Source organism: Aspergillus novofumigatus (genome assembly GCF_002847465.1).
Source record: "Aspergillus novofumigatus IBT 16806 chromosome Unknown P174scaffold_9, whole genome shotgun sequence".
NCBI classification, from domain to species: Eukaryota; Fungi; Ascomycota; class Eurotiomycetes; order Eurotiales; family Aspergillaceae; genus Aspergillus; species Aspergillus novofumigatus.
This window is the reverse complement of record NW_020194282.1, coordinates 458,713-472,756: the sequence shown is the minus strand read 5'-3', so window position 1 is coordinate 472,756 and position 14,044 is coordinate 458,713. Positions and strand designations below refer to the sequence as shown.

The following is a 14,044-nucleotide window of genomic DNA, read 5'->3' as shown; positions in this document are numbered from 1 at the left end:
CAGAGGCATCAAACAACGCCCTATAATTCAACAAACTAATCTTTGCAGATAATTGAACGACCCGAGATTGTTTGGTATATACAAGGTCTTATTGATCGATTGGCGATAAAAAAGTGTTCTTCTATTCTGAAAGGTCAATATCCCTCTCCTATTACTAGGACATAGACTCCATCACGCATTGCGACTACATCGACTGCTAAGCTTTCGTACATCTCGGACAGCAGTGTCATGCCAAGGGCCACCGGCAGATGCTCTCAAAAGGAATATCAGTGGCATTTGCTCTACTGATGAATACATTGATTCCGGAAACGTACTCCGTAGACTACATTTCAACGTGGATGTTTCAAGCATCACAATGTGAGGTCACGTGATATAAGTCGCCTACACACTGTCTCTTTAGCCTTCGTAACAGATATCCCACCTTATGCTAATGTATTTTCGCGCTCACAATGGCTTGTTGAGCACCCGAACTATTGTTGGCACGCCCTACATCCTCCTGGAACAAGCAAGCAATCGATGTCTGGCATCATTGTCATCTCCATGCCAGGCGATATTGGGATTCGACTTAGTAATCAGGTCACGGGACATCGCTCTCATTCACGGCCAGTCTTACGAGGCACTAGTACTCCAACTTGAGAATTGATAAGTTGCTCCCTAAAAGTGTCAAGATTAAAAGACATACAGACAAGTAGTCTCAAAGCAGGTAGAGGAACAACCCGATAGTGACCAGCAGCAAGTGCTGTTGTGAACATAAGGTAGACATTTGGCGCTGCCACAGTTGGCCGAACGGAATGGACCAATGACGCTAGCCGCTGGAGCAGTAAGCGAAATCCCACACAAATCTTTCCCAGCGGAACCCTAGCCGGAATCTTTGGGGGGTCTCTAGCCTTCTGCTCAGTTCAAGGACATCTTCAATCCGCCAACTCATCGTCAACCCGTTTCTTGTTGCGACACATACCGTCAAGATGGCCAGTACGTTACCTGAAACCCGGCATTTTGGAAATCTCGAATCGATTTTATAGCAGCACAATGTCCTCGGATTGTTCGGAAGTCGCTGACGGTTATTTTCACTTGAACAGAGTCCAAGAACGCGTCTCAGCACCACCGCAGCCAGAAGGCTCACCGCAACGGGTTCGTACAGTCCTCAGCAATTTGAAATCGAAATATTTTGGTTGGGAGGGAAGGATTTTGTTGCAGTGATGGATTTGACATCACCGGAATCGGTCCTGAATGACTCGCGACCAGCTTGCAACATGTCCACCAACCACATTTTGAAGAAGGAAAAGACAGGTCGCTGATATTTGCCGTTTGATTCGAACAGTATTAAGAAGCCTAAGACTCACCGTTACCCCTCCCTCAAGGGTGTTGACCCCAAGTTCCGCCGCAACCACAGGCACGCCCTTCACGGCACCATGAAGGCTCTGGTACGTTGACTTCTGCTGCTGCTTAGTCGGAAGCAGCTGGATGTCGGAGGATATGGCTAACTATCCTACAGAAGGAGCGCAAGGAGGGCAAGCGGGAGATCGCATAAATTGATTCATCGAAATTAAATGGGAAGCGATTTGAGTTGGTTTAATGTGCGATGACACAGAGCGTCATGTCGGAAGAGCCTGGCTGGGTTCTCGCGCGACGGCTTGTTAAATAACACAAAAATGGATTTCGATTCCACGACTTGGCCATCATGAGTGCCTGGAGCATGATCTTGTTTCTGCGATAGGGCATGCCTTCGTGCCGGCTTGGTTCAGTCTGTCTTTGCTTTTTTTTCTGCATCGGGAACGACATTCGGTCATCCCGTCGTCCATTCAGGCATATGTGTGTACAGCTTCGTGTCTTTTCCATGCGCGTTTGCTGAAGGATTTTTCAACGTGCCGAGAAGAGATCCCATGCCCTCCTATTACCAAACACCCTTTCCCTTTCTCTCCCGTGGCGAGAGGGTGCATGGATGGAGGGCTACATACTCGTAAGCAAGATAGTCTGAATATCAATATGTTTTCAATTTCCTTATTCTGCGAGCTCCATGCGCTTCATTCAAAGAACCTGGTTCAAGAGCTCATCGAGCCAAGCGTTTCAAGATCTACACCCTCCAAACAATCAGCCTCTTATCGAACCCACCACTAACAAGCCACTCCTCTTTCACCACCTTGCCATCTCGCTGCACCTCAACCCAACCAGCCCAGATAGCCCGTACCTTCGATCCAACCTGATGCCCATCTTTTAACATCGCCGTCACCTTCCCCGTCATAGTCTCCACCCCGCGAATCACCCCATCATCCCCATTCACCCACACCCCCGACCCATCAGGCCGCCAAACCACCTGTGGAGTGGAGTAAACCGTCTGCGGCGCAAACGTATTCGCCTGGATCATGATGGCCGCATCCTCGCGGTTCTGAAGCGCAAGCGCAGCAAAGGCCTGCGTGGCCTGTGTCTCTGGCTCCGCGGTACTGCCCATGGGCGCGTGCCCTGACGACTCCTGCTCCTGCTTCGGAAATAGCAGGCGCACTAGGATGACCTTCATGTGCGGGAGGGTCGAGGCCGCGACGGCTATGAGGCCGGGATCGTGCGGGCTCAGAGCAAGACAGGAAGGGGAGAACGCTACCCAGGCGTTGGAGTGAGGGGCTAGGTTCTGTTTGCCGAGGAGCTTGCACTCGCTTGGTGTCTCGGTAGGCATCGACGATGGGACGCCGTAGTAGAAGAGATAGGTCGAGTCGCGGCGCGAGGCGAGCAGGACGAGTTCGTGAGTGTCTGGGTGGCGGACGAAGAGGATGGATTCTGGGTTGGTGAGCAGGTTGATGTGGGCGATGGGCTCGTTGAGCTCCACGCTGTCAGTATCTCCTGTTCTGCTGGGGATACGGAGACGGTAGAGTAGGATCTTGGAGTCCCAGCCGGCGGTAGCGACCCATACGATGTTGGATGTAGTCTCGCCTGCCTGGTCATCTTCTTCGCAGGCGATCACCTTGACTGCATACTTGGCATGATCTTTACGGCGGGACAGAATCCCGGCACCCCGTTGGAGAAGAAGCTGGCCGGACATATTGGTCATAAGGACGTATTTGCCATTTTGGATAGTCGCGTATGAGAGCACCGGGGAGTCAGAGTGTCCAGTAAACGAAGTGACAACGTCGTTGCCTTCGTCTGTCTTGAAAAGGTGCACTTGTCTATCAGCGCCCGTGGCGACGATGTAGCGTGACGAGTCATCTTGATTCTCCTCCTGGCTAGGATTCTGCCAGGGTTCTACCGAACATGCTAGAAGATTGGCAGGGATTGGTGTTTGGATGACATTTGGTGTTGAGGGCGCTGGATCGTGTCAGCAAACATATATCTCCGCGACATCGAGGCTGCAAGGCAGTGAGGGGACGATTGTTGGCTGACCTGGAACAGTCCAGACGTCTTTCCCTTCACTTTGACCATATCGCTCGAATTTTACGCTCTCATCAAACACTTGTTTCTCCTGAAGGACCCCCTCGATAGTCCAGTCATTCTTGTCGGTCTTTCCATCCGGTTGCCCCGCATCGGCTGGAAGTCCCGCTTCTCGGATGAATACATTCAGGGTCTCTGTATAATTATTTGAACGAAGGAAGCGAGCTACTAGAACACTAGCCAGCTGTGTTGTTGCAGTCATCTTGCCTATATGACGTGTCGAGCGATTGGAAAGTGTTGACAGAGGAAGCCGAACGACGTCAAGTCGCTGAGAGAGTTCCGCTCCTCAGTGATATTAGTACCCTATACAAACAAGGAACTCTAGAATTAAATTTCAACTGCTTCATTGCTTAGAACTCGTCGTTAATTGTTATAGTAATACACATTGAATAGAATTGAATAATTTCAAAAATTCGGTTGAAATCAGCTATGCAATGGTATCAGGCCATCCCTAGATATTTGGAGCAGAATGAAACGAAACAGTAGCAGAATCCAAATTTTTAATGCTTGTCGCCAGAGCTGCCTTTCCCCTAGCCAAACATGTCCTCTGCCCTCCTTCGAGGGCCGCCTCGCCCTTCAATCTTATCAGAGAATAACTCTTTACCGGCATTGGACTTGAACTTGGAAGGGAACAGCTCTCGGACAGATGCGCCTCGACCCTTGATTGACATGCCGTTGGCTGCACCTCGAATCGAGATACCCTGACCTTGGCCAGCTGCTCCGCGAATGTTGACCCCATTTTGATCCGCCGAGTCCGGAAACAACTCGATGTTCTTATTGTGCGACGGATTCTGGTCCCGAGCGCCATCAACCCGGGCCGCAGAAATTCTCCTCGAGAACAGATCTGCTGTCTCATCCGCGGCATCAATCGCATCTGAGCGGCGATGATTGCTTTGTTTGCTTGGGAAAAGTTCTTTCTTGAGGTAACTTGACGCTGGCTTGTTTGGAAAGAGCTCGCGGGCATTGGAATCGCTGTCGATAGTACGAGAGGGGAAAAGCTCCTTGCCTTCGTTGCGACGGATAAGCTGTGGCGAGCGCTCTCGGAAGCGACTTCGTGTGCCGCGCTCCTCTTGCTCTAGACGACCACTCTCGGCCAGGGTGTCGCGACCTGGGGAAGCGCTCCGATTCCGAAGGCGGCCAGATAAACGTCCTTCGTCAGGGAATAGTTCCCGCTGGCCTCTCCGTGTTCGTCCGTTGCGACCTCTCTCTGAGTCTGAATAGTCGGTGCTAGCACGTGGGCCTTCGTCGTCGTACATATTGGCGCTGAAGTTGTCGTCCGCGTCACGGTCTCTTCGCCGTCTAAGCTCCCGACTGTCGAACCGTCTCCGTTGATAGTCACCATCGCTCGAGCCTTCGCCGCCTTGACGACGTCTGTCTGCGAGTTCTCGTCGCAGTTTCTCCCGGGGATCGTGTTCAGGGTGCATGAGATAGAATCGACTGGATTCGTATGCGCGGGGCCTTTTGCGATCGGTCTTCACTGCCGCCCTCACTTGAAGCACGGATTCGGGATGGGTTGACAACGCCTTGGCAGACCGTAAGCGCAAAGGCGGAAATGAAGATGTATCTTCCTCTTCGCTGGTCTGCGTGAAAGCTGCCAGAGCTTGTAGACCAACTTCGGGAGATGAGTAGATGATATTTGCGGATGTGTCGTCAATCCACTCGATGCGGGAAGGGGCCTCGGCGGAGAAGTAATCTGTCGCGAATTGTTTGATATTATCCGTAGTTAAATCATCAACACCTCGTATGTGGACCTTCTCATACTGCGCTTCAGCCGTCGTGGGATCAACCAAGCCGTCGTGACTAGTAACGGTCGTGGTCGCGGGTTCCTAAGGAAGTTTGAGATAGGTTAGATATCACTAGAGACCAGAGCAGACAAATTGGGGCCATTGTCGCTCACTATTTCAATTGACTCCGGCTCTGGAAGCGGTCCGAGGTCAATATCCATGTCGATATCCATAGAGGCGTCCATGGCGATGGAAGTTGAGTGAGCACCGTTTGACGGGTCAGGCTGTGTCATGCTGGCAACCTCCATGAGGGAGGAGACAAGATACGTGGACAAAGGAAAATCGGCAGATCCGTAGAGTCGGATAAAATATGAGAGTAGAGACAATCAATTGAGGGGCCGTAAAAGACGTGGAGATGATAAATATGCAGCGAACTGAATCAGCAGCGAGTCCAGCGAGTGATGAAGTTACTTAGAGCACTTCCGGATTACCCAACTGGGCAAGGCGTCGGGCGGAGTAGAGCTCCAACTCCGCCACATATCTGTCTTTTAACCAACCCTCTATGTACATTGCGCGGACTCAAGTCTGCTCGAACAACATTGACGAACTCCTTCACATCATCTCTGGCAAGCCGAAATCATTGGACTAACATTTTTTCGTTACGCTACCATTCGACCATGGCTTGATCTCCTGAGATTGGATGGCTCGAGACTATGTTTTTACAGTGAAGCTGAAATAAGCTGGCGATGGGTTTCAGGTCAATGATTGACGCAGCAAAGTCTACTTGCAAATCTTTAGGGTTGACTTCAGCGAGCAACCAGATATAGACTGCCTTTGTCCGTGGAATTGATGGCTTACGTGAATCGATTTCGCCTTACAACGTGCTGTCCAAGGTCGTCAATGAAGCTTCAGAAGAGGACTTCGGGCCCTTCAACAATGTGTCAATGCCTCGGTCATTTGTCACGGCTAGAGACTCAAACCAAGTCTGCAGGGCTCACTCTACAACTTTCCGTCTGAGTACAGATGTGAATTGCAACAGCGTGTTACCGTTGCGTTTGGACTTGTCGAGATGGTGTCTGACTCGAAGCTCAGTCGCACCATTTCCAAATCATATCTTCATGCTGCAGAGTAACCAGAAGCAACATACGCGAAATCTTTGTGTCTACGGAATCGGTCCTGCGTTCCTGGGCTATGAATTTGCTGGTGTCCGTCATGACTTTCCGGTCTTTCATCGATTCAGTTATGGTAACTAAGGAGAATTAGCCCAAGGCTTTCAGTCGGCTCGCCCAAGATCTGCAGCGTTCTCTACCTGCAGTCAATGGTATCAAAGCCTTGATCAATCATGGATAGCAATTACCGTCGATTTACTTGGTCTTCCATCGACTTGCCTTCTGTAAGGTCTGATCCACTGAGTGCCTTGAGTGACCATGAAGAGAGAAGTGCAGTCGTAGTGGGTAGAATGGGAGGGGTAACGTAAATAATACGCGAGCCTTGTAGCTCACACTCAAGTGTCATTTGCTGCACATCTGGTAGAACCCAGGTACTCAAGTGTTTGCAAAGAACACCAGTGTGGACCAGGCAACTAACAATCTTTCGGCTTCCCCCGCTCGAACATCAGTCTTCCCCCCGCTACCTCAATTAGGCTATTCTCCCACGCCTTTCCTCTGGTAAACCTTTGATTCACGCCCTAGTCTGACGGATGAATAATGTGAATGCACGACGCGTCTCCGCTCTTTGGCTCCAAAATGACTGTGTAGTTGGTTGTCAACTGGTCTCCCCCACCTCCACCTCCGCCTCCACAGGGCTTTTTCCAAGGACATGAGCTTTCAATTGCAGCCATATATCGCGCCCGCAAGGCCCTCTTGCAGCGCGGAAATGATGACAGGCTCATGGACAGCTGCGATGGAGATGATGTGGGCCTCGCGTTCCACATTTACAGATGATGCACTGGCCAATCTGGACTTCTGACCGAAAGACGCAGTGCAGTGACTAGCTTCCCATATGAGTGAGCTGTACCCCGAAATAAACGTGTTTCTTTCTGGACTCGCTCTTACTCTTAGTTTTACGAAAGAGAATAACGGACGTTATTATCGACCGGGGATTACCAGCCCACTTTGTCCATTATGCTTTACGCTGAAGACGATAAGCTCATCTACCGATTTGATGACCACATTCTTTGGATCCAGCCATGGAGCGAGAATGCTTTTCGTATAAGAGCCACAAAACTGGCGTCTATGCCCTCTGAAGATTGGGCACTCTCCGCAAAGCCGAGCACACAGCAGCCGATCATTGAAACACCCGCCGGCAAAGAGGCCAGCATTTCCAATGGCAAAATCAAGGCGGTTGTCTCCCAGCGAGGCAAGATCACAATCTACAACTCCAACGGTAAAAAGCTCCTGGAAGAATATGCCCGTCATCGCCGCGATCCAATGGACCCGAAATGCAGCGCCCTCGAGATTGAAGCGCGCGAGCTCCGACCAATCCTGGGAGGAGATTACCATCTCACGATGCGATTGGAGTCGCTAGACCCCAAGGAGAAGATCTACGGTATGGGCCAGTATCAGCAGCCGTATCTGAATCTCAAGGGAGTCGACTTGGAGTTGGGACACCGGAATTCCCAAGCTAGTATTCCGTTTGCTCTCTCTTCTCTTGGGTATGGTCTTTTGTGGAACAATCCCGGGATCGGACGAGCCGTGCTCGGGACAAACATCATAAGCTTTGAGGCCTATTCGACAAAGGTCCTCGACTACTGGGTCATTGCGGGTGATACGCCGGCGGAGATCGAAGAAGGATATTGCAAAGTGACAGGTTATGTCCCGATGATGCCAGAGTATGGTCTGGGATTCTGGCAGTGCAAGCTCCGCTATTGGAACCAGGAGCAGTTGCTCAACGTCGCGCGAGAGTATAAACGACGCAATGTTCCTTTGGATGTTATTGTAGTTGACTTCTTCCACTGGAAGCACCAAGGAGAGTGGAGTTTTGATCCCAAATTCTGGCCGGATCCAGGTGAGTCTATTCCAGCCACATGATATGCATGGGTGATTGCTGATAGGGCTGCGACCACAGATGCGATGGTGAAAGAACTCAAGGACATGAATGTGGAGCTCATGGTCTCCATCTGGCCCACGGTCGAGAACCTCTCCGAGAACTACCCGGAGATGCTCGAACGCGGTCTGCTGATTAGACATGACCGCGGCCTTCGAGTAGCTATGCAATGTGATGGAGACGTCACGCATTTCGACGCGACGAACCCCGAGGCTCGCAAATACATCTGGGAAAAGGCGAAGAAAAACTACTACGACAAAGGGATCAAGATCTTCTGGCTTGACGAAGCCGAGCCTGAATACTCGATCTACGACTTTGACATTTACCGCTACCAGGCTGGCAGCAACCTACAGATCGGCAACATCTTTCCCCGGGAATATGCGCGGGCGTTCTACGATGGTATGGAGGCCGAGGGTCAGAAGAACATCGTGAACCTGCTCCGGTGCGCTTGGGCCGGCAGCCAAAAGTATGGTGCTCTCGTCTGGAGCGGCGACATCGCGTCGTCGTGGGGTTCCTTCCGCAACCAGCTGGCCGCGGGCCTGAACATGGGCCTCGCAGGGATCCCGTGGTGGACGACGGATATCGGGGCTTCCACGGGGGCAACCCTGCCGATCCTGCGTTCCGGGAACTCTTCACACGGTGGTTCCAATGGGGTACGTTCTGTCCCGTGATGCGTCTGCACGGTGACCGGGAGCCCAAGCCTGAAGGCCAGCCAACGGCTCCGGGCGCCGACAATGAGATCTGGTCCTATGGCGAGAAGGTGTATGAGATCTGCAAGAAATACATCGACATTCGAGAGGAGCTGCGGGACTACACCAGGAGTCTGATGAAAGAGGCGCATGAGAAGGGCACGCCGGTCATTCGGACTCTATTCTATGAGTTCCCGGAGGACAAGAAGTCTTGGGAGGTTGAGACGCAGTATCTGTTTGGGTCCAAGTATCTTGTTGCGCCAGTCCTTGAGGCCGGACAGCGAAAGATCACGGTGTATCTACCCGCAGGAGCTTCCTGGAAGCTATGGGGGGAGGAAACGGAGCGTCCTGGAGGGCAGGATGTTGAGGTTGCATGTCCCATTGAGACGATGCCGGTCTTTGTCAGGGTATAGGCAGTGACGTATACCAGCCATTGGCGCATCTATCACCACGCTGCTACATCTTGACAAGGCCACCCACTGATGAGAATCAGTATTTCAACAAGAAACGCAGATAAAAAGAAATAAAAAAACATACAAGAAGAAATATAACCTGTCCGAACTATTCTCGCTATAACAGGCTTTTACTATAATTAAAACCATTCATTATAGTATTACAGGGTCCAAGCTGTTTTATAAGCGCCTACAGGAGATACCCCCGCCTAGTACTTAATGTGCAAAATGGCTAGTTGCCTAGCCAGTCTGTATATTTTTTTCTGCCCTCCTGCGCAGGGGGTGGTAAGGGTCTAGATGATGAACATGGATGGTGCCTGATGTAGCTATATAGTTAAGCTCAACTTTAGCTGGTAGGAGCCCTGATTCCTGATATAGAACAGGCAAGGGGTTGTGTAGTAGACAGGGAGAATTGCCCTAGCACCTGTCTATATGACCTTAGCTATCTTATTAAGTTGCCCCTGGACCTGGTTTGAGATAGAGCCTGCATGGGGGCAGGGGCGCGAGCGACCTGGCCACCAGGTCTCTGCGCTAAAGTAGGCTTTCTGGAGCACACAGGCTATCACAGCCTGCTGCATGAGATAGAGCTTGATTCCCCGGACTGTGTTCCCGAGGCCACGGAGGGCATTAGCAACTGTTAGGGCCTTTAAGGATGCCTCTCTGACATGGTACTTAAAGCTGAGCTTCTTGTTAAAGAGGACCCCTAGCCAACGTAGGTAAGGGCAAGTTGTATTCTTAGTGACTGTGACGCTTCCATAGGCACCGAACAAGCTAAATAAGAGGAAGCTTAGCAAGCTAACAAACTTGGGCGCCGTAGCTTGGCTTCACAATTTTCCCCTGAAACAACCCACTCCTCAAGCCGACATAGCCCTGAATATAAAATCAGATTCTGCGCGAAGTGATCGTGCCCCTTTTTCTTTGGGTGTGATTTATTCAAACTGTCCAGATTTATTCCTCCAAGACACAGGCACGGGCAATTCTATAAGCATAAAAACAGCACGACCGAAATGACGCGACCGGTCCGGCACTGGCCGGGTGGCATAGCCCGCAGCATCAAACGGCACCCCGAGGATGACCTGTCCCTTGATCAGATGAAGGAGGAGGTCAAGGGGTGACTGCTCTTTGTCCAAGAGAATTGGGTTCGTCGTTCCGAGGCGGAAGACGATGGGGATTATGAATTGCGCCAACGGCGGAAGCTCGTCGAGCAATGGGCCTCGGCAACACAGGAGTTCCGGGATGTATGCAGACCATCTGCTGATGACAACTTAACTTCTGCTTATCTGGCAATGTAGAGTTTTCATAATCGCGCACCCATTGGCCTTCCCGGAACAGAGAGCGATAGTGAGGTCCTGGGAGGGTTGCGATACCCGGCCGAGGCCCTAGAGCGCATAAACGACACCCAACAGCCCTGCGACCTAAGAGGTATCATTTCACTCGTACCAGTGAATTCCACGAACCCTATCAAATCGAGCGCGATGGATGAAATTCGTCATTCTGCTCTATGGGTACGGTATGGAGATCACTCACTGTCTACAAACTCACTACATGCCCTCAGAAGCTGTGCCAAACCCAGCCACCACGAGAGGTAATGGTAACCTTTCCATTCAAGATTTTCCTGCCTGGCTGTATCTCGAAACTGCCCTTTTCGGCTCAATATACCTCACCCGCACCGGGACAATTCTGTATCTTGGGCACACAGGCCCATTTGCGCTTGTTGATGAGGAGGGGCTACGAACAGGCCGACTTTCCCTGACTGCATTTAGGACTAATGGTGACGTCGAGGACTCTGTTCTCATTCGGCCTTTCAATATGCACAAGCCTTACCTGCAATATGGTACGCTTGGAAAAGGACTAGACGATGCAAAGGGCGCTGAGGGGGCATTCACACCTCAGAACCAATCGTGAGTTTACCTAATTCTGGTTTTTCCTGTAGAAGTATACTAACAAACGATCTATCTGTCTAGGCTCAATATGGATTTACCTATTCTCGACATCCTGTGCAATGCCCAAGCGGCGAACGAACTAGTGAGATGGTCTTGGGCGATCGCGATCAATGGAAAGAGGACGTTGAACGATACACACCCGGATTCTTGGCCCTTGAAGCAATCGGCAGGGGTGCAGAGTACGATCTGAATCTTCTGACGCCTGGCGGTGACCTTGGAGGTGGTGTGAAACGAAGAATGCTCAGGAAAATGGCGTCTGGTGTGGACCCGCGCTTTAGAGTTCTTCCTGGGTTGCGCTTCTAGAATATATAATTGTAAACACGCGTATTATGGGCATGGAGACGCCATTTAACCCGGCAGTAGGATATGTATAAGTCAAACGTGACTTCTCCCTCGTCGCTATTTGCTTCTATATTATCCTTCACCGGAGGTATAGTTCAGACATGTGGCCATTTCCACCACAGATAACGACAGTGGGAAAAATGTACTCAACCTATGTATTAAATGAATCATATTAACCAGTGTGGAGAGAAGCCATAAATCGTATACATCATTAACTAACATCACTCCTCAATAATCCCTTCTCCCTCAGCACATCCCTTACAGTCTCCTCGAGATTCTCCTCTGGCAGACCAAGGACACCATTCTACTTCTCTGCCTGGTCCCTGAACCCTAAAAACCCCTTAGCCCATATGCCACCGCCGTCACCACCTCTAGATATCCACGCTTATAGTCTCCCTGCTTAAGATGATCTACTCCAGCCGGCATAATGTCCTCTGTTATCAAATGTCTAACCTTAAACTTTGTCCCAGACCACTGCTAAATCAACCTAGGAGCTGATTCTGCCTTACCTGAAATAACTTTATATATACATATGCATTCCTCGCCTCCTCCTCATGCTGAAGAACAGAGATGATCACCCTCATCACCTGCCTAAGCGTACTCATGACAAACGGCTGATTACACAAATCAAAAACACTTACCCAGTGTACAGAGAGATCCCAGCCTATTGCTGCATTTTCAAGCTCAAGTAACTGCATAATTGTCAGCGTCAGAACTCTCCATGCTAGTGCAGGGACAGGGACAGAGGACATACCTAATCAACAAACAACCCCGTATAAATCGCCATCTAGGTAATATCCTCCTTTGAATCCAGGTACTGCACAATCTCACACTTTGCCTGGGGAATCACGCAAAGCTGACTCCCCCCAGCTGTGACGTGTCGCCTCTGTACTTGCTGGGAATGAACTGCCTGACGCTGGGCATGGTAGCCGCGGTGTTGATGGCTGTGCGCTGGATGGCGGCGTTGAAGGTGCCTATGGCTGAGATTATGGCGTGCTGGCCTTGGAATGCGGTGGTTAGGGCTGCAAGGTTGTTGTAGTTGGTGTGGTGGATAGTCACAGAGGCTGAGAAGGTAGCGCTGGATGAGGGGCGGAGGACTACAGAGATGGTGAAGTTGGAGGCGAGGAGAGCGTTGACTAGGAGGGTTCCGACGGCTCCGGAGGCCTGACGGTCTAATTGTTAGTATGGTGGGATGAAGTTAGGCTATGGGGGGTGGATGTACCCCGAGAACAGTGATGTTCTGGATAGGAAACATGTTACTGAGATGCTAATGGATTTGCCTTTGCCTTTGGCTTCAGTTTAGAGAACCATTTGCCAGGAAGGTACGGTATCTTTATTGTCTGCTATATACGAAGTATAAGAAAGTACATCTACTGAATACAAAAGGTAGGCGATGCTGACAAATTACCTCGTATTCGAGTCCATTAATAATATGGAGAGGCTTTCTGGACATTCCGAAAATGAGGTCGTCGAGGTCAGCCGCTTACTCTGTATCTAGATCATCCCGATGTCTCCTTTCATCTGTGGTCAAGTGGCAGTGGAAAATTCCAGATGTCCTGACATATAGTACCCTCCGGCTGAGCTTAATGTACAGGGTCCATCATCTAAATACTCTAACTACATACAAGCTAAACCCACATTCTTATTCGAAGTTACTTGAGCTTAAATCTATGGCTCGAACGCCACAAGAATACTAAACAGACGTCGAAAAAAGGCTGTCGTCCGCAGCTATCTGCCCTATGAGCTACGGTCCGCATATAAGCATACAGCACGTCTATTGCAGATCACAACGCCAACAAGATATTATCTGCATGACTCTTGAGCAGAATTCGATGAGCATGCAGATTCAAAATGTTACCGCCGGTTCTAAGGTAAGGGAGCATGGATGATCCATGCAATATATAGAACTATAGATTAGGGCATAGCATCTGACAGCTGACTCTGACTTGTTACATACAACCCTGGCATGCCTTTTGAATCTGCTGATCATACTCGGCGCCTAGATTGCACTATGCAATCATAAGCAGTATCATGCTGTTTAAAGTACAATCATAGATATAAAAAATGATAGAAAAGCTACCAGTCAGACGTGACTGGGAAAAAGGCCAAAAAGAAAACAAAAGCCGAACGCGGGGTCGAACCCGCAACCTTGAGATTAAGTCTCACGCTCTACCGATTGAGCCTACTTGTCATACGGAGTACTGTTGTCAATCGAGAAGCCAGGAGCGGGTATAGAATATCCTGGTTTATGAAGCGACTATTGTGGGCACAGAGAATGCGTAACGTAGGATTCAACAGTGCACCATGTACAGTCTCGAATATTAAGTAGAGGGAAGAGAAATTAGGTAGGGATGTTTTTGCGATGTAGATAGAGTGCTAGATGAGGGCACGTCAGCAGGAACACTGGGTGAGCAGTATTGAGGTTCAGGCGA

At 50.2% G+C, this 14,044-nt stretch overlaps 7 protein-coding genes across 7 annotated transcripts; 4 read left to right on the top strand and 3 right to left on the bottom strand.

The window, feature by feature from the left end:
- The first annotated feature begins 934 nt into the window (after positions 1-934).
- Positions 935-2,003, top strand: P174DRAFT_413668 (60S ribosomal protein eL29). The gene is made up of 4 exons (XM_024824359.1): positions 935-972; positions 1,080-1,131; positions 1,322-1,424; positions 1,496-2,003. The coding sequence occupies exons 1-4, from the start codon at positions 966-968 to the stop codon at positions 1,529-1,531; spliced, it is 198 nt and encodes a 65-aa protein (XP_024678257.1). The 5' UTR covers positions 935-965; the 3' UTR covers positions 1,532-2,003.
- Positions 2,004-2,074: 71 nt separating this feature from the next.
- P174DRAFT_396361 (uncharacterized protein) lies at positions 2,075-3,733 on the bottom strand (the record flags this gene model as incomplete). The annotated part of the gene is made up of 2 exons (XM_024823737.1): positions 3,370-3,733; positions 2,075-3,294 (listed from the first exon to the last, which is right to left on the bottom strand). Exons 1-2 carry the CDS (start codon positions 3,617-3,619, stop codon positions 2,075-2,077), a joined length of 1,470 nt encoding a protein of 489 aa, XP_024678256.1. The 5' UTR covers positions 3,620-3,733.
- Positions 3,734-3,765: 32 nt separating this feature from the next.
- Positions 3,766-5,581, bottom strand: P174DRAFT_454678 (NCBP3 domain-containing protein). The gene is made up of 2 exons (XM_024829254.1): positions 5,315-5,581; positions 3,766-5,243 (listed from the first exon to the last, which is right to left on the bottom strand). Exons 1-2 carry the CDS (start codon positions 5,447-5,449, stop codon positions 3,948-3,950), a joined length of 1,431 nt encoding a protein of 476 aa, XP_024678255.1. The 5' UTR covers positions 5,450-5,581; the 3' UTR covers positions 3,766-3,947.
- Positions 5,582-6,170: 589 nt separating this feature from the next.
- Positions 6,171-6,648, top strand: P174DRAFT_445567 (uncharacterized protein). Its single transcript, XM_024828372.1, has 2 exons — positions 6,171-6,390; positions 6,499-6,648. The coding sequence occupies exons 1-2, from the start codon at positions 6,260-6,262 to the stop codon at positions 6,536-6,538; spliced, it is 171 nt and encodes a 56-aa protein (XP_024678254.1). The 5' UTR covers positions 6,171-6,259; the 3' UTR covers positions 6,539-6,648.
- Positions 6,649-6,833: 185 nt separating this feature from the next.
- On the top strand, positions 6,834-9,288 carry P174DRAFT_515711 (putative glycosyl hydrolase; the record flags this gene model as incomplete). Its single annotated transcript, XM_024832215.1, has 4 exons — positions 6,834-7,146; positions 7,213-8,147; positions 8,208-8,691; positions 8,745-9,288. Exons 2-4 carry the CDS (start codon positions 7,265-7,267, stop codon positions 9,286-9,288), a joined length of 1,911 nt encoding a protein of 636 aa, XP_024678253.1. The 5' UTR covers positions 6,834-7,146; positions 7,213-7,264.
- An 888-nt stretch (positions 9,289-10,176) lies between these two features.
- Positions 10,177-11,573, top strand: P174DRAFT_515710 (uncharacterized protein; the record flags this gene model as incomplete). Its single annotated transcript, XM_024832214.1, has 7 exons — positions 10,177-10,430; positions 10,461-10,565; positions 10,620-10,749; positions 10,799-10,912; positions 11,027-11,228; positions 11,292-11,324; positions 11,354-11,573. Exons 1-7 carry the CDS (start codon positions 10,335-10,337, stop codon positions 11,571-11,573), a joined length of 900 nt encoding a protein of 299 aa, XP_024678252.1. The 5' UTR covers positions 10,177-10,334.
- Positions 11,574-11,823: 250 nt separating this feature from the next.
- On the bottom strand, positions 11,824-12,920 carry P174DRAFT_498116 (NmrA-like family protein; the record flags this gene model as incomplete). The annotated part of the gene is made up of 7 exons (XM_024830905.1): positions 12,835-12,920; positions 12,474-12,776; positions 12,436-12,450; positions 12,380-12,399; positions 12,122-12,329; positions 11,970-12,089; positions 11,824-11,916 (listed from the first exon to the last, which is right to left on the bottom strand). Exons 1-7 carry the CDS (start codon positions 12,865-12,867, stop codon positions 11,824-11,826), a joined length of 792 nt encoding a protein of 263 aa, XP_024678251.1. The 5' UTR covers positions 12,868-12,920.
- Between the last annotated feature and the right edge of the window lie 1,124 nt (positions 12,921-14,044).